The sequence below is a fragment of the Lepidochelys olivacea genome, assembly GCF_965140295.1.
Source record: "Lepidochelys olivacea isolate rLepOli2 genome assembly, chromosome: 2".
Lineage (NCBI taxonomy): Eukaryota > Metazoa > Chordata > Testudines > Cheloniidae > Lepidochelys > Lepidochelys olivacea.
In genome coordinates this window covers 21,769,946-21,790,961 of record NC_140412.1, presented here as the reverse complement: position 1 = coordinate 21,790,961, position 21,016 = coordinate 21,769,946, and the positions used below count along the sequence as shown (strand labels likewise).

General features: G+C 39.8%; 1 protein-coding gene across 8 annotated transcripts in view; it reads right to left on the bottom strand.

Annotated features, from left to right (window-relative positions):
- Positions 1 to 960: 960 nt before the first annotated feature.
- MTSS1 (MTSS I-BAR domain containing 1) overlaps positions 961 to 21,016 on the bottom strand; it is a 174,911-nt gene continuing 154,855 nt past the window's right edge. For 2 of the 8 annotated variants that reach the window (XM_084619973.1, XM_084619980.1), the window contains 7 exons: positions 19,681 to 19,778; positions 17,246 to 17,456; positions 9,686 to 9,805; positions 8,535 to 8,729; positions 6,575 to 6,739; positions 5,996 to 6,158; positions 961 to 3,877 (listed from right to left, as the gene is read on the bottom strand). In XM_084619973.1, the coding sequence (XP_084476099.1) occupies positions 3,180 to 3,877; positions 5,996 to 6,158; positions 6,575 to 6,739; positions 8,535 to 8,729; positions 9,686 to 9,805; positions 17,246 to 17,456; positions 19,681 to 19,778 (1,650 nt within the window). In that variant the 3' untranslated portion in view covers positions 961 to 3,179. The remainder of the gene's footprint in view (positions 3,878 to 5,995; positions 6,159 to 6,574; positions 6,740 to 8,534; positions 8,730 to 9,685; positions 9,806 to 17,245; positions 17,457 to 19,680; positions 19,779 to 21,016) is intronic. The other 6 variants (XM_084619974.1, XM_084619975.1, XM_084619977.1 and 3 more) reach the window with 6 other exon arrangements.

The following is a 21,016-nucleotide window of genomic DNA, read 5'->3' as shown; positions in this document are numbered from 1 at the left end:
AAATATACCCTTTTTATTCCACTTGTCTGAAGTCTCCATGTTTACAGCTAGCACTGAAGAGCCAATCCATTGCTCACTGAAACCAGTGAGAATCTTTCCATTGACTTCAGTGGCTATCAGATCTGATGGCCCTATGTCTGATGTTCTCTAGGAGAATACTTTTTTCAAATGTTTGCACACAGGGTCAAAGCTGACACACACTGGAGAACCATTAGGAAAGTGCCTCAAGGTTGTATAGGCTTGCCTAGCAGCACCACGCACTTATGAAATAAATTATGGCAGTAGAAAGAAAGTGGGTATGCAAGTATACTGCTTTTAAAGGCACAACATATATCTAGCTCAACCACCTTGAGTTTTCCTTTCATGTCTGAATGAAAAATGAAAACTTTAGGACATGAATTGTCTGTTTCAGCAGCAGGTAAATTAGGACGCTGTATGGTAGTTTTAAAACAATTCCTTCCCATCCTACCTTTGTCTTTAGGACAGGCACCAGAACGGAGAGCAGACATCAGTCAGAAATATATGGAAGATAGCACTTACTGTTATGCTTGATACTGACTAATATATTTATTAGAACACAAGCCGCATCAACAGCAGTAATCTTCGTCCTAAGGCAAAAGGATAACTGCAGTCCACCAGGAAAACAGATATACTGAAAGCACAGTATTGGCCAGCACTTTAGAGTGTTGTACGATGTATCTTTCTCCTCTAACCTCAGGGCCACCTCTCCAAACGCCCTAGGAAAAAAACAACTGAACAAAAGTATAATCTCCGAGAGTCCTCATCTAAGCTTCTGTTTACCTACATGCATGATTCAGATGCTTGGAGTTCAGGCATGATTTGCATGTTCTGTGTTTTATATTTTTTTTAAAGGAATTAGACGAAGAAAAACATCTACATCCAAAGCCCTGAAAGGACGGAGTCTTTTTTAAGAATGGAAAAACACGCATTTTCCATCAGTTCTTTATTTATAATGTAGGCTGAAGCAATCATTACAATGTAGAAGGGAGACCCACAGTTACAGCAATTATTTATACCAGTTTAGAACAAAAAGCTGCACAAGGAGAGGTCAACTCTCAGTACAAACTAGCAACTAAACCACAATAATTTACCATTAGAAACTTTTTATTTTTTAGCTGTGACACTGCTTTTACAATATGCAAAAACACAAACAATAGAACTATCCAAAGTGTTTTGTCACATTCTTTCTACATTGAATTTGGCAACATTTTATATTACATTTACCGAGATTATACTTACGTTTAAGAACTAAACAAGTGAAAAGCTGTACTTCGGTACAGTTACATCCATTTATTTCAAAGGTTTAAATAACACTTAACTATTGAGATTATTTCCTAACAGTTTTTGTTTAAGCAAAAACCGCCTCAAAGCATCATTTGCACAATGCATCAGCTACTTTATCAAGATTGGTGGGCTCCACCCCAGGCACTACTGTTTGTTATATTCGGTAATAAGGAGCTTGTTTTTCAAAGAAAGGAAGGTTTCCTATGTTCTAAGAATCATGCCTTTTTGCTTTAAAGCCATAATATAAAAATGTTAAGCAACCACAGCAGTGTAAATATTATATAGAACAGAGTGACTATTCAGTTACAAGAAGGCTCACATCCAATGCAGTTATGTATTAAAGCATAAGAGGTTATGTAGGGAAGACAAAAGCCAACAGAAATCTGCAGTGTTTGGTGGAAACTAGCCCCTTACATTTTATTTGGTGTATTTTAACAGTCACAAACATACAAACCTGGTACCTATCTCACTTTTGGGGTTGATGAAGACAGGCAGGTTGTGCCCTTTTGGGCTGTTTGAACAGAACACTTGCGGCACTCCCAAGTTCTGCACATTTCTGTTGGCTTCAGGAGATGGGTACTGCAGTAATAACTTAATTTTACTTTAAGAAAAAAATCCATCTCATCTATAATTCTATCAATAACATTCCAAAAATACATTGCCTAGAATACAAAAAAGAGAACAGAGTGGTCAGTCTTGGAGAAGTGACATTAAATACAAATCTTTCTCCCACCCCCCTATTTTTCAGTATTTAGTAAAAGCCAATCAACTGCCATTTAAAAGACGGTAAGAAAAACAAGCCCCTGAATTGGAAAAGAAATATATTTGCAATTTACTAGATCTTAAGCTGGTGACTGCAGTCAAATCATTAAGTGTTTTCTCAAAATATTCGGGCTTTTCAGGGTGCCCAGCCTGCTGGGCTCAGTCACTAAAAGGCATTTTGATATATCGAAGAACTCCCTGCTATCATTTTTAAAACGTTTTCACATTTGTAACTGCCTTAAGCCTCTTGAACTTGTTTGTATTCGATGAAAGGATGAGCGGAATGGAAAGTGATGGAGGACCTCTAAGCCTACACAGTTCAGGTGGCATGCATGTGACTGAAAGTTGTTGCTGTGCAGTCTAGAAGAAATATGGGGAAAAAAACTAAAGTCTTTAAACACGCTACAGAAACAAACACCGCAATCCAATATGGCTTATTCGGATGCACTTACTGTGAAGCTACTAGCACTTAATCCTACTAGGCTACTCTTGTGCAACAGCATCTGCTATTTTGATGGCATTTCCCTCCCCCCCATTATCCCCCAATACTCTACCAGTTGCAGGTTTCTTTCTTGCATTATATTGCTTTTATCATCAACTGTTATTCCCGCTTTTCAAACAAAACAAACAAACAAAATCATTATACTTAAATGAGTATCTATTCCTTACTGGTTCGTTTATACACAGAAGTATCATTTCTTTTAAATCTCACTATTACAAGGTGCTCTACAAAAGCCTGCAAAAAAGCCAAATGCAGTAAATCTCTTTGCCAGAGTTAACTACTTAACTTTTTTTTCCTCCTGCGTATTTAAAACTTTACAAAGAGTTATACAAAAGTTAAATGGGATTTGGCACCTTCAGAAAAAATTAAAAGGGGGTCTTAGATCCAAAATGTGCAGAAACAAAATCACTGATATTTACAAATTAAAACACTAGTGAAAATGTCTGTTACTATGCGTTTTCATCTCCTTTTCCCATTTATAGTACCTCAAAACTGTCTATTACTGAGTTTCCTACAAAACTGTTTGATTATAGATTGGAATGGATAGAGACAAATAAGGTTTCATCACAGTTCATTCTCACTGACTAGAACTCTGGCAGCAATCTCCTGTCTACAAAATACGAGGTGCCGAGCGATCGTTTGTGGTAGTTTTCTTCAGTTTGACACCACGGCGAATGGCGTTCAGCATGTCTTCACCTTGCAGGGCATCTCCAGGGCTCAGGTCTCCTGGGTCACACTTTGGCTGGCATGGGGGCGCAAGGGTGCTTGAGCTATCCCTTTCGCTTTCTTCTCCCTCACTTTCAGGGACTGCTTGTCTCTGCTCATCTGGGGTATTCAGCTTCTGGCTTGGTGGTGGAGGGTTGACAGATGCTTGTCCACTCCACAAGGAAGAGGGCATACTGGTGACTCCTTGCCCACCGTCGCCTGCTGATTCAGACTCAGGACTCTGCTCAGCACATTCTTCTGCCCCACCCAGGATGCCTGGCAGTCCCCCTAGTACATCAGGTACTGTTGGCGTTTTGACAGGAATTACTGGAGTTTTGATTGGAATAGGGCCCCCCCCTATGGTACCTCGTCTGACCGAAGGTTTGGTGGAAGGGGTCCGTCTGATGGTTGCTACACCGGGTGTAACTATTACAGGTCCAAGCGTTGTTGGCAGGCCTGCAGTGGAAGCAGGACGCTTGGCCTGAAACATTCTGCGGTAGGACTGGCTGATATCACTGTTTCTTGGAATGGTTGAGGATTTGTCAAATTCTTGTTGTTCCGTCTCCTGATCGGCACTCACGGAGAAATAATCATAATCTGAAACTGATGCCAAAGGATACTGTTAGAAACAAGCTGGAGCAAACAGCTGTATTAGGTTAGTGAGTCTAAAGTAAGTGTATAACAATACTAAGTTTGAAGTCAATACAGTAACTCCTCACTTAACATTGTAGTTATGTTCCTGAAAAAGGCAACTTTAAGCGAAACAAGGTTAAGTGAATCCAATTTCCCCATAAGAATTCATTTAAATGGGGGGTGGTGGTGGTTAGGTTCTAGGGAAATTTTTTTCACCAGACAAGAAGACTATATATATATAAATGGTGTGTGTGTGTGTGTGTATATATATATATATATACACACACACACACACACGCACAGTATAAGTTTTAAACATACAGTTTAATACTGGTACACAGCAATGATGATTGTGAAGCTTGGTTGAGGTGGTGAGGTCAGAGGGTGGGATATTTCCCAGGGAACGTCTTACTGCTAAATGATGAACTAGCAATTGGTTGAGCCTCAAGGGTTAACTCATTGTTGTTAATGTAGCCTCACAATCTACAAGGCAGCACGAATGGAGGGAGGGGAGACAGCATGGCAGACAGAGACCCACACCGTGTGTGTGTGAGAGAGAGAGAGATGCACATTGCCCCTTTAAGTATGCTGACCCCACTCTTAAGTACACTGCCTTGTTAAGTAGATCAACAAGCTGAAATGGGCCAGGAAGTTCCCTCCCTCCTGAGCCCTGTCGTGTGTCCCCCCTGCTCTACGGAAGATGGGGTAAGCGGGGTGCAGGAGCAGGGGGGAGGGGGGCACCCTGACATTAGCCCCCCTCCCTCCCCACACAGCAAGCAGGAGGCTCTGAAGAGCAGCTCCAAGGCAGAGAGCAGGGGCAGCACATGGCAGTGGGGGGAGAGACAGCTGAACTGCCAGCAATTGATAGCCTGCTGGGCAGCTGCCGCACAGGGAACTTAGGGGAGCAGGGAGCTGATAGGGGGGCTGCCAGTCCACACTGGTTCCAAGCCCGCACCAGCTAGCTGCAACGGGCTGCTCTTCCAGCAAGCAATGGACAAAGCAGGCGGCTGCCAAACGATGTTATAAGGGAGCATTGCACAACTTTAAACGAGCATGTTCCCTAATTGATCAGCAATGTAACAACGAAACAACGTTAACCCGGACGACTAAGTGAGGAGTTACTGTATCTATTAATATTTGCAGAAGACACTTTACCGGCATGTGCACGCACCCAAAAGGTGAACAAGCCTAAGATACCATGGCCACAACTTTCAAACCTAGGTGTCTAAAGTTAAGCACCTAAGTGGCCTGATTTTAGAGGGGATAAGCACCTACATCTCTCACTGAAGTTAATGAGAATTATGGGTGCTTAGCACCTCTGAAAAAATCAGATAACTTATTCAGGTGTCTAAAAAATTTGGGTGCCAACCATAGAGAACCCAAGTTTTAAAACCACTCACTACTCTGTCCTGTTAGCCACGTCCCAATATTTTTAATTCATCAGTGATGATGGAAGTGCAGTCCTGATCTAAAAGGCCATTCTAAAAATTGCATTGTGGAGGTGCACATCTGCTGTGTCTCAATGATTTCTCCATCAGATACATTCGACTTAGGAGTAAAAATATTTTCTAATGGCCAGCCCTTCAAACTCAGCCTAAGCTCTGAGTGTTAAGTCTCCTTCTCACAGACTAGAAGTTAGAGGTTATGGCAAATTAGGCCTTCAGTTATAACTATCCAACCCTTATAACCTTTAATGGGCTTGCATAGGTGTAACGGATTCAAAATTAGTAAACAATTTTAGTGGTGCACAAAGAATAAATCCGGCTCACTCCCTCTTGGCTGGGTTGCCTCTTCTGAAGCTGAATTAAAAATAAATCGAGAATGCAATTTGTCACGTATCCCCAAATAAACTTTCAGAAAATCTATTTTTCAGTTAAAGTTACTACAATTTCCACCTATGTTCAAAAAAGCTCACAGAATGAACTAGTCAGCTACTGAGCAAAGTTCATGGATTTGCCATTGGACAATACAGGACCACCCAAAAGGCTACACAGTCAGTGAGACAAATCCATTAGCAGTGAGAAGTCAGGGGCTGTGATGGCCTTTGTTTTGAATGGTCAAGAAGTGCAGCAGCTTAGATCCGTATACCTTGTGACGGGATAGTGTCCTCCGAACAGCATGGTGTGGTGGTTTGAGTGCTGTAGCCACTGGAGCATTGCAAGGAATCTCTGCTGCTTCTCTGGGTGTCCAGCTGCAGACCTCTCGTCAGAGCCAGAGCTAGCTCCTCGCATGCTTCTATCTCCTCTCCCTGCTAGTTACACACAGGAAAGCAGCTCGTTAGATTTATGTATGATTCCGCTGGGGCATTACTTCCGAGACCACACCAAGTTTGGTCCTGTCACTGTTGTATCCTTTCCCACCTCAACCTGAATCACCACCACAACCCAACAGGATTATTTCTAAATATTCACTATTAAAAAAAGAAAAAGAAAAGGAGAGAGAAATAGGTGTTTCTTCTTACATCATAGTTCCAAAGTGCCAACATACTGAACTGTGTATCCTCCATAGTTGCATATTTATGAATGCCGAAGACTATGCCCATGCCTTAACCATTTTGTCTTTATAAAAAGAGTTATGACCACAGAAATCATTAAACTAAAATGTTTGCAAGAGCTAACAAATACATGCCCTGTGCACAGAGCTCCATAGTAAAAATTAGAGCATCACCCTTGTGGTAGCTGACACAGTCATACTCCGAGGTCTCTGGGCCTCCTCAGTGGGCACAGATGGTCCACTTGGGGCTCCTCCATTAGGGTCTGGTTCACGTTTATCTTTGCGGCGTTGCAATGTGTTCACCATAGGCTGATCATATGGACCTGGTTTAGCCCAATCCTAGGAAAACGTTTCCATTAGTAAACATATGGTCTATGCAGAAATACAACCATTCCTATTATAGAACAATACCAACATAGCAGCAGACTAGGTATCAAATGTAGGTACAATACTGAAAAAAGTGAAATAAAATACTTAATTCTCAGGATATATATGAAGAAGTTCATGATATAAACCCATCTCTTCTAATCCTCCTTTAAACAAGGTACCTAAAATACCTTAATTCTCTCCAGGTAAAACTCAGTTGCATTTAAAACCTAAATTTTCAGAAACACAGAGGCAAAATTTATGTCATTACCACAAATGAGCAATTGCAATGCATGTGCAAATGGCCAGCTAGCCATCTAAAAATTCATATGCATGGGCAATAGCAGAAAGTGCACACATCACATTATGGTTGCAGTGTTCTGAAAATTTGGTCTTCAACAGATCTAAATACCACATTAAAAGTGTGCATTTATTCTGAGTGTTTTCTTTTAAAGCTATTTATTAGCTGAAATCTAGGTTTTAGTTAGAGCTATATTGAGGAGGGCTAACTTCACTTTGCATACTGATGATGCTGAATCCCTGAAGAAGGCAACTTTTCAAGCTATTGGGAATATATGCACTTATGGCTCTCTTAAGCAGTGAAAATTCTGAGGGTACATAGAAATTATAGAGCATGCACCAGGAAAGGTGTTAAGCAGAGAAATTTGGTGGGACTACAAATTCACTGATGACCAGAATCAGAGGTGCTGCTTACCAAATGATAATGCTCAACTGATTGTAAAGAGGTCTTCTCTAATCTGTACATGAAGTCCTTTCTCCCCTTTCCATAAGTGAACTGCCAGAACCTGAAGACTACACGGCCCATTTCTGGTAGCAGCCTGGCTGCTAATCAGCCTCTTCTCTACCCTCTTGAAGTCAATGGAGGACTCATGGAAGATACCCAAGCCCAGAGGTGGTCATTACCATCCTCCATAAAGGGCTTTCGGAGAGAGGTAGAGCTACAGACTCCAAGTTTCAGAGGGTGGGGTAGAACTGGAAGCCTATATGTAGCATTCTACAGCTGCAATAAGTATCCCAAGTCTGGATTTAATTTATAAAAAGTCCCATTTAAAAAAGCTGCAATCTTGTAACAAAAATCCATAGCCAGCCAAGAACTTCACAGCTGTCTGTATGATGCACACCATGGCTACTTGGAGCTTCAAGGGGACAGAACTCAGATTGTCCTGGTCCAAAAACACAGGCCCATTCCTCCTGTTTGAGCTAAATGAGAATCTCTGAAAGCTCTGGGCACTATTGGGCCTATGACACAATGAAACAGTTCTGATTCCATCCACTAAAAGACAGGGGTATTCTCTAGTAGTTCTTTACAATAGCTAAATGCAACATATGTACATTGTTAATCAATTTAAAAAACATCTACTCAGTGAACTAGATGCCAACCCTACATTTGCCTCTTCAGGCATAAGTTCGGTGGGGTGCTAAGCAACTTGTGGAAGTCTTACCACCTGTTGAACAGAGCCTAGAGTGCCCACAAAGGAACAACCCCCCCATCCCCCTTTCTAAGGCCAACCCTATTTTTAAAGGCAAGTATTTTACAAACCTTACACTATTCATGGTCATGCAGAAATATTGGTTTAGTTCTTTATAATCGGATTGTGGTAAATATTCAGCATTTAAACTCCACTTTAGAATGGTACTAAACAGAGCAGATCAACTGGTAATTAAGTGGGATTTGAAAGGCAAGGACCGCAGTGAGTATCGAAATGCATGGAGAGGAGAGCATTGCTGCAACAAAAGAAACACAAACCTTCCAGCTAGGGATCTTAGATGATGATAACATGCTTGGCCCAATGGTGTAATAATGACCGCGTTCTGGAAGGAGGGTTGAGGAAGCCCGAGTCCATGCGCGGGAGACAGGCGGGAAATGAGGGAAAGGACCTGCACCAACTGAAGCTAGGTATGGGTCACTTGATAAACTACAGTGATAAAACCCATTAGACAACTGGAAACAAAAAAAACAAACAAACAAAAAATAAATTAATATAAACAAGATGAGTATGGAAATATACGGTGACTGATATGCTCTGGGCAGAAAGTCTCTTAATTTTAAAGCAAAAAAATTGAGAACTGCTACAAATTAACAGCTAATTAAAAAAAGGATCTAATGTTTGCTCTTGAAGTGTGCCTGCTTGAAAATTGTTATTTGAATTAACAAATTTCAGAGGACAATCCAGAAATCATTTTTTTTTGGACTAAGCAGCTTTGCCTGGTCTCCCCTGGAGAAGGTATTTTGAAAAAAAAGAGACCCAACAATTTACTGATGATGCAGCTCTGGATATGGAAACTAAACATTTCCAAAGCTGAAAATGTTCATGTCAGCTTTATCATATGCAATAAAACAGAGAGGGGAAAGTGTGCAGCCTCTGAAAATGATATGTACCAGCAGCATAATGACAAGGGAGGGAAGGAAAAATGGCTGGATGAGAATGGATACTGACATCACTGGCTCCCCTAAATTTAGGGTTTATCCAAAATTTATTCTAGCATGGTGGGTTTTTTTTTTTTTTTGCATACCTGGGTTTCTCAGAGATTAATGCATAATACAATAATTTGGAGAAAACACATGGACAGTGAAACCTGAACAAGAGGCCACTCATATTAGGCAACTACTCTCTGCAGACAACTTCCCACAGTGCCCCCAAGCAGAGAGTGCAGTATGGCTGCACCTGTGTTACAAAAACTCTTAAGCCACCAATTTGTAGGTCCCCAGACTGGTAGTTTAGACAAGTTTCACTGTAGTTTACTCATGTATTCATTCGTTGAGGGAGTGTATAACAGTTCTTTTTCTCATCTTCACAGGGAAGGGTCTTAGCTCCATGTCCCATGCATGCTGTTATTCAATGGCTGGGCTTGGCTAATGAGCCAAAAGATTTGTATGTCTGAGATGAAATTTTTCACCTTATCTGTGGAGGCCCAAGCCCCCATGGTGGAGCCTGAGCTGACTGAGGTGGGGGAACTGCACTCGCTCACTGACTGGCAGGTTTCAGAAGCTTCTGAAGAGGCAGAGCTGGACGAATTCTGCAGCGTGAACAGCACCACAACGCAAGGAAAGGAAAAAACAAGCCACCAACAAAGGAAAACAAAGAGCACGCACAAACAGACGGACAAACACAGAAGAAGGGGAAGGATGAGAAAAGCAGAGGGTTAGGGGTTAAAATCAATCATTAAATACTGCTCAAAGCCATCACTAGTGATCAGTAACTGTACAGAAGAAACTAATTCCTTAATGCAAGGACAGATGGACCTCTTGGTTCTCTCACCCCCACTGCTTTCTGTGCCACTGCACCTCCAGGGCCAGATGCCCTCAGGTGCTGAGGGCCCTCCTATATAGTCAGTGGAAATTGAGGGAACTCAGCTTATGGGCCCTATATGCATTTAACTATTTCATATCAAAGGCAGATTATATCATGAGCTCAGTTTCCTACTGGAAGCTGTCTAGACTCAACATGTGCCTGCAAAATGGCAAACACCCCTTGTGCAAACAACTTCTGGTTTTTGCAGATGCAAATGTGCGTATGCAAAGCTTGATTGCGTTTGGACATTAGAGAACAGCATACAGTCTGACTTTCCCTCTTTGGAACCCTTCCCTGTGAGACCAGGTTGACTATGAAATCCCCTCACAATTATGAACATACCTATTAGGTGAGCTTAAAGTTCAATTCACCCCTTTAACTATTTCATCACGGTCTATATTTTGTTAAAGCCTGGAATGACCGTGGTTACCCTTCAATGAATGCACTCGCTACAAATCTAAAAATCACCTCTTGTATGAAAGAGATTAAAGCTAACACAACACTAACATAGCAATCTAAACAGTGCTTTGCACAGCCAACAAATGCCATTTTTCAGGGTTATATTTTGTTCTACGTAGACTGCTACCTTGTCTGTTAGATGACGACTCTTGGTGTCAGGGATTGTTCTTCAATAACCTTTCTTGGTTAGTATGGCTTAGGGGCATTCCATCGAATATATACAGTATTTTGGGCCATTGTACCATGTTTTTAGATTAGATGGCACTTTCCAGCTTTCGACCTATACAAGAGCCATATCCATTTCAATCTGTCGGCATCCTCATTTTGCTATATTTTCAATTCATGTACTGTGTTGCTTCTTAAAAACAAACAAAAAACTTTTCTCACCATACCAAGGAAGACAAAATCTTACTGACGGGCCTGATCCAGAGCCTACTGAAACCAGTGGGAGTCTTTCCACTGACTTCAGCTGGGTCAGGCTGACAGTGACTTGAGATCACTCCCTTGGATTTTTTCCACGGGCAGCAGAAAGTCTCTGCAGTGACTTCTGATGGTCTGTGGTCAATAACACAACCCAACTGGATTTTTTTAAAGCTGAAGAAACTCAGGACAAGCTAATACTTGATGGTGGCTCACAGAGATTTATAGTTCCTGGGGGACCCCTACTAAATCTCACACGTGGTCCGTTGGGTGACTGGGTCAATTCTGAAATGAAGTGACAACAAACTGATATTTTATAAATCATTAACAAAGGAAGAGCTCCTGACATGACCAAAATGATGCTTGGTCCAGTCAGTTAATGTCTTCCAAGCCCGTTTCTTAACCAAGGAAAGCTAGTTTATCCACACACCAGAACTTTCTGCTAGCCAATGAATGTAGTACTTTATTGAATGCTTTCTGAATAGCTAGGTATCAAAGGATATCCTGTATTTTAGCCTGTATGATCTTTTAGACAGAGGCTGCATCTTCATCTGTAATTGGGAAGCACTCAACACACTTGGGGAGCTATAGTCATAATAATTTCTGCAGACTGCCATATAAATAACTGATGAACTCCAACAATTAGTTAAGCATAACAGACCTCCAGGCCCTTGTACCCAGGTGTTCCTACTAGTTTACCTAACACATGTAGTAAAGGTTCCTGATCCATATATTTTAAGTTGGTATTAAAAACAAACACACACTGACTGTCAGTGAAACTGTTACTAATTTCAGTCAGGTTTTTTTTTTTTTTTTTTTAAAGAAAAGGATTTGTAGAGTTATCTGCACTTCATAATTTATGTAGAAAGAAGGATTTTTTTCCAGAAATATTTCCACTCTGAACTATACTAACTTCTTCCTTACTATCTGGGATCTCCTCATCAGCGGATTCCCATCAGCTTCCTGATTTGTACATGCAAAAGCAAGTTAAAACAAACCTGCCACATATTTCTGACCTAGTTTCCCTTTTTAGAGATTACCCATTTTCCTTTGTCATCTCTAGAAAGATATTTTAAGAATCCTTTATTGTTAGTCAAACTGTCTTCTGCAATTTGAGATCAGAATTTATTTTGCTCTAGTTGTCCTTTCAACTTGCTTTGTCTGCTTCTTTATTTACTTTTCTAATACCATTACCTAGTTTTCATCCTCACTGGGTTGTTTTAAAAGCTTTTTTGATTTTTTGTGACTTGTGCCTTTACAATGGCTTTTGCTGTCCTTTTGTCATGATTAGATTTAAACTAGAATTAATTCCATGTGCAGTCTCTCCAACTGTGTAATTACTGTCCACTTTCCTACAGTACATTTCTTACATTATTATAAACAAGGCATTTTCATGTTCACTCAAAATCAAAAGACATCATTTTATTATTACCCTGATAAGTCAAATATAATTATTAGGGCTGTCAAGAGATTAAACCACAATCACGATTAATTATGTGATGGAACAACAACAGAATACCATTTATTTTAGATCTTTTTGGATGTTTTCTACATTTTCAAATATATTGATTTCAAGTACAACACAGAATACAAAGTATACAGTGCTCACTTTATATTTATTTTTATTACAAATATTGGCACTGTAAAAAACAACAAAAAAAATTATTTTTCAATTCACCTCATACAAGTACTGTAGTACAATCTCTTTACCATGAAAGTTGAACTTACAAATGTAGAATTATGTGCAAAAAAAAATCTGCATTCAAAAATAAAACAATATAAATCTTTAGAGCCTACAAGTTCACTCAGTCCTACTTCTTGGTCAGCCAATTACTCAGACAAACAAGGTTGGTTACAATTTGCAGGAGATAATGCTGCCTGCTTTTTGTTTACCCCGTCACCTGAACGTGAGAACAGGCATTCGCATGACACTGTTGTAGCTGGCATTGGAAGATATTTACGTGCCAGATGCACTAAAGATTCGTATGTCCCGTCATGCTGCAAACACCATTCCAGAGGACATGCGTCCAGGCTGATGACTGGTTCTGCTTGATAATGATCCAAAACAGAGCGGACTGACGCATGTTCATTTTCATCATCTGAGTCAGATGCCATCAGCAGAAGGTTGATTTTCTTTTTTGGTGGTTTGGGTTCTGTAGTTTCCGAATCAGAGCGTTGCTCTTTTAAGACTTCTAAAAGCATGCTCCACACCTCGTCCCTCAGATTTTGGACGGCACTTCAGATTCTTAATCCTTGGGTCGAGTGCCATAGCTGTATTTAGAAATCTCACATTGATATCTTCGCGTTTTGTCAAATCCTCTGTGAAAGTGTACTTAAAACCAGCCTGTGCTGGGTCATCATCTGAGACTGCTATGCCATGAAATATATGGCAGAATGCGGGTAAAACAGAGCAGGAGACACACAATTCTCACCCCAAGAAGTAGAGTCACAAATTTAATTGATGGATTATTTTTTTTTAACAAGCATCATCAGCATGGAAGCATGTCCTCTGGAACGGTGGCCGAAGCATGAAGGGGCATACGAATGTTTAGCATATCTGGCATGTAAATAACGCCGGCTTTCAGGTGACATTGTAAATAAGAAGCAGACAGCAGTATCACCTGTCAATGTAAACAAACTTGTTTATCTTTGCGATTGGCTGAACAAGAAGCAAGACTGAGTGGACTTGTAGGCGCTAAAGTTTTACACTGTTTTGTTTTTGAGTGCAGTTATGTAACCAAAAAAAAAAAATCTGCATTTGTAAGTTACACTTTCATGATAAAGAGATTGCCCTACGGTACTGGTATTAGGTGAACTGAAAAATACTATTTCTTTTGTCTATAACTTTTAGAGTGCAAATATTTGTAATAAAAATAATAATATAAAGTGAGCACTATACACTTTGTATTCTGTGTTGTAATTGAAATCAATATTGAAAATGTAGAAAAACATCCAAAAATATGTAATAAATTTCAATTGGTATTCTATTGTTATAAGTGCAATTAATCATGATTACTTCTTTTAATCGTGATTCATTTTTTTTAAATCGCATGCGTTAATTGTGATTAATTGACAACCCTAATAATTACCACATCAGTTGACCCTAGATGCTCCCAAACCTGGGCCTCTCTATTGTACTAGGCTATGGTTAGCTTCAATAGGACCTCTGCCATGTAAAGTGTGCCCCCAAAGAGATGTTACGTGCTGTCTCTACCAGCATATTCTCCTCCTTAGTTTTATGGAGTTCCCTCAAAACAAGACTTAGGCAATTCCAACCCCACTTGATATAAGTCTGGCCTTTTAAATAACTATCAACTACAAAAGACCAACCTGATCTGTGTTCTTTAATTGCTCAGTAATATCCAGCTATCACTTCAATATACTGAAAAGCAGTCTTCACTTTGCTGGATGTTCACTGATAGATTAGGTAGCTCTGTCTATCTGTTTGGTAAAGTCTGTATCCTTCTTGTTTAAAACACTAGGTATCCCTCATTTTCAGCTAACTTAGTAAAAAAAAATCCACATCCTGATTTATTGTTAAACCACTAGTTATATACTTTTCTAAAACTTATGGTTTACACTTTCTACCCATCTCCTACAGCCCTCGTGGAAGATACATGACCATGGAATTTATGCACGGTCCCTTTAAACAACGTGGTGTTAATACATGGAGCTCACAGAAATCACCAGAGCAGGTGCTCAGTCAATGCTGGATGTACAGCTTTTGATTTCCTTTTGTCATTCTAAAACTCCCTTTTCTGCTTCTCAAAATGTTACGGTTGGAAATGACATCTGGGTTTCAAAAGCAACATTTAGCAAACAGTACCTGCGCTTTCTTCCCATAGGAGCGTGGAAGCACAATACAAGAATGAAAGTCTGGCCGTTAGCTGGAGACTCACAACATGAAATATCCTGTACGTTAAACAGCCTTTTCATAAATTTCCTGTCACAAATTTATCAGCACAACATGCGCATTTTAATTAGTGCTGCACATACAAAGCAAGCCACTTAAGCAAAAATGAAACTGCCAGGCAATGATCTGTTACCTTTCCCTGGAGGGAAAGGCAGACATAACTTACGACATGTTGAGTACATACTTATGGATCGTACCAAGATACTACAGTTGGCAAGTCAATGTAAAATAGCTGAATTCCCAGTTACTAATTTACTACCGCTATTCAGGAGCTACAGTGGTATTCGGGTTGCTTTGTGATTTCATACGTAGCTTCAGAAATGAACTAAAATAATACTTGGGCCAGATCCTCAACTGGTTTAAATCAGCACAGGTCCATTGGCTTCAATGAAGCTATGTCGACTTATACAGTGAGGATCTGTCCCCTTATTTAAGAAGATGCAAAGACAATTTGTAGGAGATAGTGCTGATGCTTCCCTTCCCTAAATGACCTTAACAGAAAAAACTTTGCCTGCAAAAATACCTGCCAGTACCATACCGCAACTCACCACCCTTTTACCCAAATGTGCTGGATGTTTTATGGAAAGGTAAGGGGATACCGACAGGTTAAATCCATATATTTTAAAGTTAACTTTCTTACCTTTTTACTAATCCAATTTTCATTTTTGATCATTCATGTTGCATTTACTTTTTGCATTTCACTTGGCTTAGCCTTAGATCATCAAAACAGAGCAGTCAATTAACTGTCTATATGCAGTTCCTAATCAATTTCACTTTCAGGATCTCATCCATGTGAAAAATGCTGCAATGTCTGAGCTGCAACACTGCAGAGGATATACTTACTTGAAAACAAAATGTTTTCATTAAAATAAAAAAATGGAAGTATTTGTGTTGATGTTCCATTTATGTGACTATATTCTGGACCTAAATTAACCTGAGAGCGTTCTGCTACATGTCCTACAGTTTTATTTCTAGTTATACTTATCAAATACTCAGCAAGAAACAAGGGACCTGATGCACCAGATGTACTGATGACAGATGTGTTTCTACTGATTGGATTCAAACTCTCCATTTCCTGCTTTAGCTGGAAAGTCATAGTTTTTAGTGCATACAAAGTCACCTAGCTTTTACCAGATGAAAAAGATTAGATTTGTATTTATTAAACTAAAAACCTTCATTAAAGAGGCGCTAAGGGCATCTCTTCTTCCAGTGACCTGTGGGCTACTAAGCAACAAACACAAATCTTTACAAAAGATGACAAAGACCTACTCAATGGGTATGTCTACACTTTGAGTTGGGGATATAATTCCCAGCTTGAGGAGACATATTCATGCAAGAGCTATGCCCCCAGCTTGAAGTACAGACATACCCCCAGTGTTGTGATGTTGAGCTCTGGGGTGGAATTTAGTATGTAAAATGGCAAAAAGCCTTAATTAGAGCAAGAAAAAAAATTGTATTTAAAGGGTGATTTGTAGAAACTATGCAAAATTCAGCTGCTGAAACCGAGATGCCAGTCAGCCACAGAAACTCCATTTGCATATTTCACCAAGGTTTTGTAGGATACAAACAAACAGACCATAAACAGAACACAACTCAGTTTGACAGAGACATGTATAGAATGTACTGTCTGGTTTAAAAAGACCAGGAAAAAAGCAAGAGGTGAACTTCTAACCTCACTGATGTCAACAGCAAAACTCCCATTGGCTTAAGTGGCTGGGATTTCGCCCAACATCTTTAGGTTAATATGCATGTCTTATAAGTAGTATTATTTAAAAAGTTTACATTGTTTTAGTACTTCTGTCGGGTGCTGGATCGGCAGCCCTGGAGAATGAGGTTATCCATGGAGAAGGATACCACAAGTGGCAGAGCAACTCAGGGCATGGCTACACTCAAAACTTCAAAGCGCTGTCATGGGCGCTCTCCCAGCGCTTTGAAGAGAGCTCTCCCAGCGCTTCTGGTACTCCACCTGCTTTGGGAGTGGGCCATTTCTCAGAGGTCAAACAGGAATGAAGTCTTATGTGTATTTAGTCCTTGGCCTCTTTGCCAACACTATCAGCAAGGGCACCAGAGTTAATACGAATTATGAGGCTACTGTGGCATGGATATCTGACCACTGAGAAATTGAACTGAGATGACTTAACTCAACAGCCATTAGATGTTAACAACTTGCAGGCACTGCTGACCTAGATAGGGTATGAACTAGTGAGCTGGGTGCGTGAAGTTCAAGTGGAAATTAATTGCCTCATTTAAAAGTGTTCAACTTGATTCCATGATACCCAAAAACCACGTGCTCCTTCCTCTAACTCCATAAATTTTGTGTGCGCATTACCGTACACGACACACTCAGATTTGTATTCTTTCGCTTGCACGTACCTGGTTAGGTGCTTCGGGTGGCATAGGGGATGGCGATTTGGACTGGAAAGCATCCTGGGATATGAATCCAGAATCATGGGATGACACGCTGGACAGTCTCATGGGCGCTTGCTGAGGCAGATTGGAGCTGCGATAGCGATAGTGTGAACTAGGTGAGTGAGAGTGAGAGCCACTCGACCGGGAATCACTACTGTTAACGCTGTTCAGACTGCTGTGAGAGACAAAAGGAAAAGAGAAAGGAAAGGGGAGAGGGAAAGACAAGAGGGAGGAATGGGAAGAGACCAATACAGTACAATTAACACTCTACAGGTCTAGCAACAGGCAGCATAAACCAGAAAAGAAATGTTGATCAATAATCGGTAAAAATCATAAGAAGCTGCAAATATCCTGAGCGATCAGAAAGGGAAAATGGTGTTCTGCATTATTATGTGTTCTGCGCTCATTAGGGGCTGGACTCTGACACACTTACTCACACTGAGTAGTAAGGGTAGAACAATCTGGCCCTAAGGAATTCATTTCCCTAGCTTGGGGAGACAGTAGAACACACTCTCTCTCACTCACTTTCACTCCCTGGGCTTTTACAGAGCTCCTGTCACCAAGCATGAACAGTCCATTACTGTCCCTATCTGATGGTCAGCAGAGAGAGTCTAGTTTAATATTACCGGCTCAGATATGTTAAATTCAATGTAATGGGCCACACTGTTAAGGTAGTGGCCAGTAACATGTCTGCAAAGTTTAAAGGCACATCCAATAGCCTGCATCTGACTGGACAAAGAGGGTCAGTAGGCAGGCAGATGCAGTTTTTGGAAATGGCTTTGAAAATGCAAACTTATCTTGAGTTCTCTAGATCTTCTACAGCAGGTTTCACTGTATAAAAGATTTCTGCTGGTAAACTGCAAACTGAAAGCACATAAGATAAAGCTATACTGAGGGTATTTATCAAATGTCAGTGAGTACAGAGAGGGAAGAGACTTAAAGATCCCAGCTAGTAACTGTGAAAAAGGCATAAATATTACTGACTTCTGAATAATCCAAAAGAGACTGTTTTCAAAGTTCCAATAAATCTATGTTGCATTAATTATTTACCAGCCACATACGGGTGGTTTTCAAGAGTTTCCTCTTGCCTCTTAAGATAACTTACTAATGGCATTAGTAGCACTCCCCAATGTAAGTATAGGGAATAACTGCTCAGACTGGTAAGCTCTCCCCAATGGTATAAAGGAAACAGAAAAGGTATCCACCCAGCTGTATGCTGATTCAACATATATAACATAATTTTTCTATTTAAAAATTGCATGTAAAAGTGTGTGCTTGGGACAAAGATGGGGAGGGCTGTGTTGCTTGATCCAGACACACAAAAACTGCTGCTACATGATCTTATCACTTGAGAAAATAAAAAGCTGTCTAGGAATATACAATGTATTTTCAGCCATTTTCTTTTACAGTTTCAGGATATTGCATCTTTAAGCCTGTGTTCACTGCTGTACATATAAAATTATCCACTATATATATATATATATATACACACACATATATATACATACACGTGTGTGTGTGTGTGTGTGTGTATGTATATATATGGTGGATAATTTTATATTATATATATATATACATATATATATATGCATGCAGAGACAGCTAGATACATATATGAAGAAGTGCAATTTTGCTAGGTCTGCCATGCTATAGGCTGAATTCAGCTCACACAAAGGAGCGTATGATCCATTTGATTTGCAAGGTAAATCAAAAAGATAAGAGCATTAAAGGTTACAAAGGTATTAGAGCAGAATACACAATAGGTATTCATCCCTTTTTTTTTTTTTAAAGGGTGGGATAGTTAATTATTTAGACACCAAGGCACAGGGGCAACATGCTGATAAACTGTTTTACTGAAAGAAAACAGTTTTCCAGAGAAAGTAAAGACAAGATCCAACTATTCCAAAATACACTTTAGGACAGAATTAGACAGCATTAAATAGTCTTGTATTTCACAGTAAAGCATTTCCATTTAAAAGACTGAAAAAGTAATTGACTAGTACATTCTTCCCTTTCATACAATTTAAGCTAGTAGTGAATTACAGCTACTGCATGATCATTTCTTTATCTAAATCATCATAACATGATGTATTCATGATCAAAAAGGGCAACTATGAGTGAACAATTCAGAGCTTAGATTGGCTAATATGGTTTCTCTTTCATCTGCAGTGCACTAAGCTGAACTGAATCAAACGTATCCTCAGCGGTTAGTCTTCTTGCATTCAGTTATTTAATAGTGCCCCTCATTTTTCACGTCCTGTCACACAGTTAAATGGATAATGACTAGTAGGGATTGATATTTCATTATTAAAACAAAATACAGGCACAAATTTGCAACAGAGCCTGGGTCTCTATTTTCCCCAAAATAGATTAAAATGACATTTCCCCAATCTGCTTACCTGCAAACGCTGGATTTTCTGGACATGGTGGTACTGGGAGAGGATGGAGGAGTTTGATATGACCAGCTGTAATCAGAACCTTTCAAATCTAAAATCACCTGGTGAAACAGAATTGATCATATAAAATGCTTTAAAAAAAAAGCCATTTTCCCTCTCAAGAAAATACTCCAAATTTGCAAAAAGTTGTTCATTAGAGGAATTTTCACTACAAATCTAGCGATATTCTTCTATTGATTTACACTTTGTGATCACCAAATTCATGCTTTCTATTTTTTTTCGTATTTAGCTCTGGATGGATGATGAGCACAGACTAGTCAGCTTCATTTTTGGGTTCTGGCACACTAAAGCAATGTCCCAGTATTTGGGTTACTAACATGAAAGGGAAAGTTTAGATTTATACAAAAATAATAATAATTTTTTCACTTATTTACATGTAGTAATAATAAAAAAATATCAACCCTCGGGTCATGATCCTGCAAATAAGAGCATACTCATTAAATTAAATGGATCCAATTCTCATTTACACTGCTGGATCAGTGTAAAGGAGTCAGAATGAATAAGAACTGGACTCCATAAGACTACTCAAGTGTTTGTGGGATAAGGGCCTAAATTCTAAAACTAGGTTACTTGATAGTAGACCTATATGGGGGTTTGGGTGTAAAACTCAAATAACAGAATGCTGGGAATTATCTATCCAGAGCAGTGCTGCTGTTGTCTAAGATGTTCAAAGGTACCTTACGGGAGTCAAGCACCCAAATCCACTGAGTTTCCATGGGAGCTGGGCACCTAACTCCCTTAGCCTCTTGAAATGTCCAGCCTAAAATGTTACCATAACTACCTTAAGATTTGTTCCTGCATTTGCTTTTACAGTTCTATACATGCATTTAACAGATACTTTTAAAGGTTCAAAAGAACATTTATACCAGTTTTTAGTTTTCAGTGGCCAAACAAAGGTGGTGGAGGGTGGAAAATTCTCCCCGAGCAGCCTAATTCTAACTGTAGCCAGCAGCAAACTTACAGTGGGGCCCCATGACAAAAAAAAAGCCATTTCCCTTTGAAAGAGTCCCCCAGCTCTGTGGCTGCAGGATGTTATTTTCCAGCACCAAATGGTGAAACTGATTTATAAACAGCACTTTCCACTCAGTCCTTTTTGGAGCACAGGTGGTTGTTTCTTAGCTACATTCAAAGTGACATTTTGGGTTGGTCTGCCACGAGTTCAGGAGAGAATCGATGATTTACTTGATTTATCAAGTTGGAAACACTGTATATATTAAAAGTGAAAAAGTTATCAAGCTGCACCTAGGCACCTACAAATATATACTCAAGTATTTTTTAC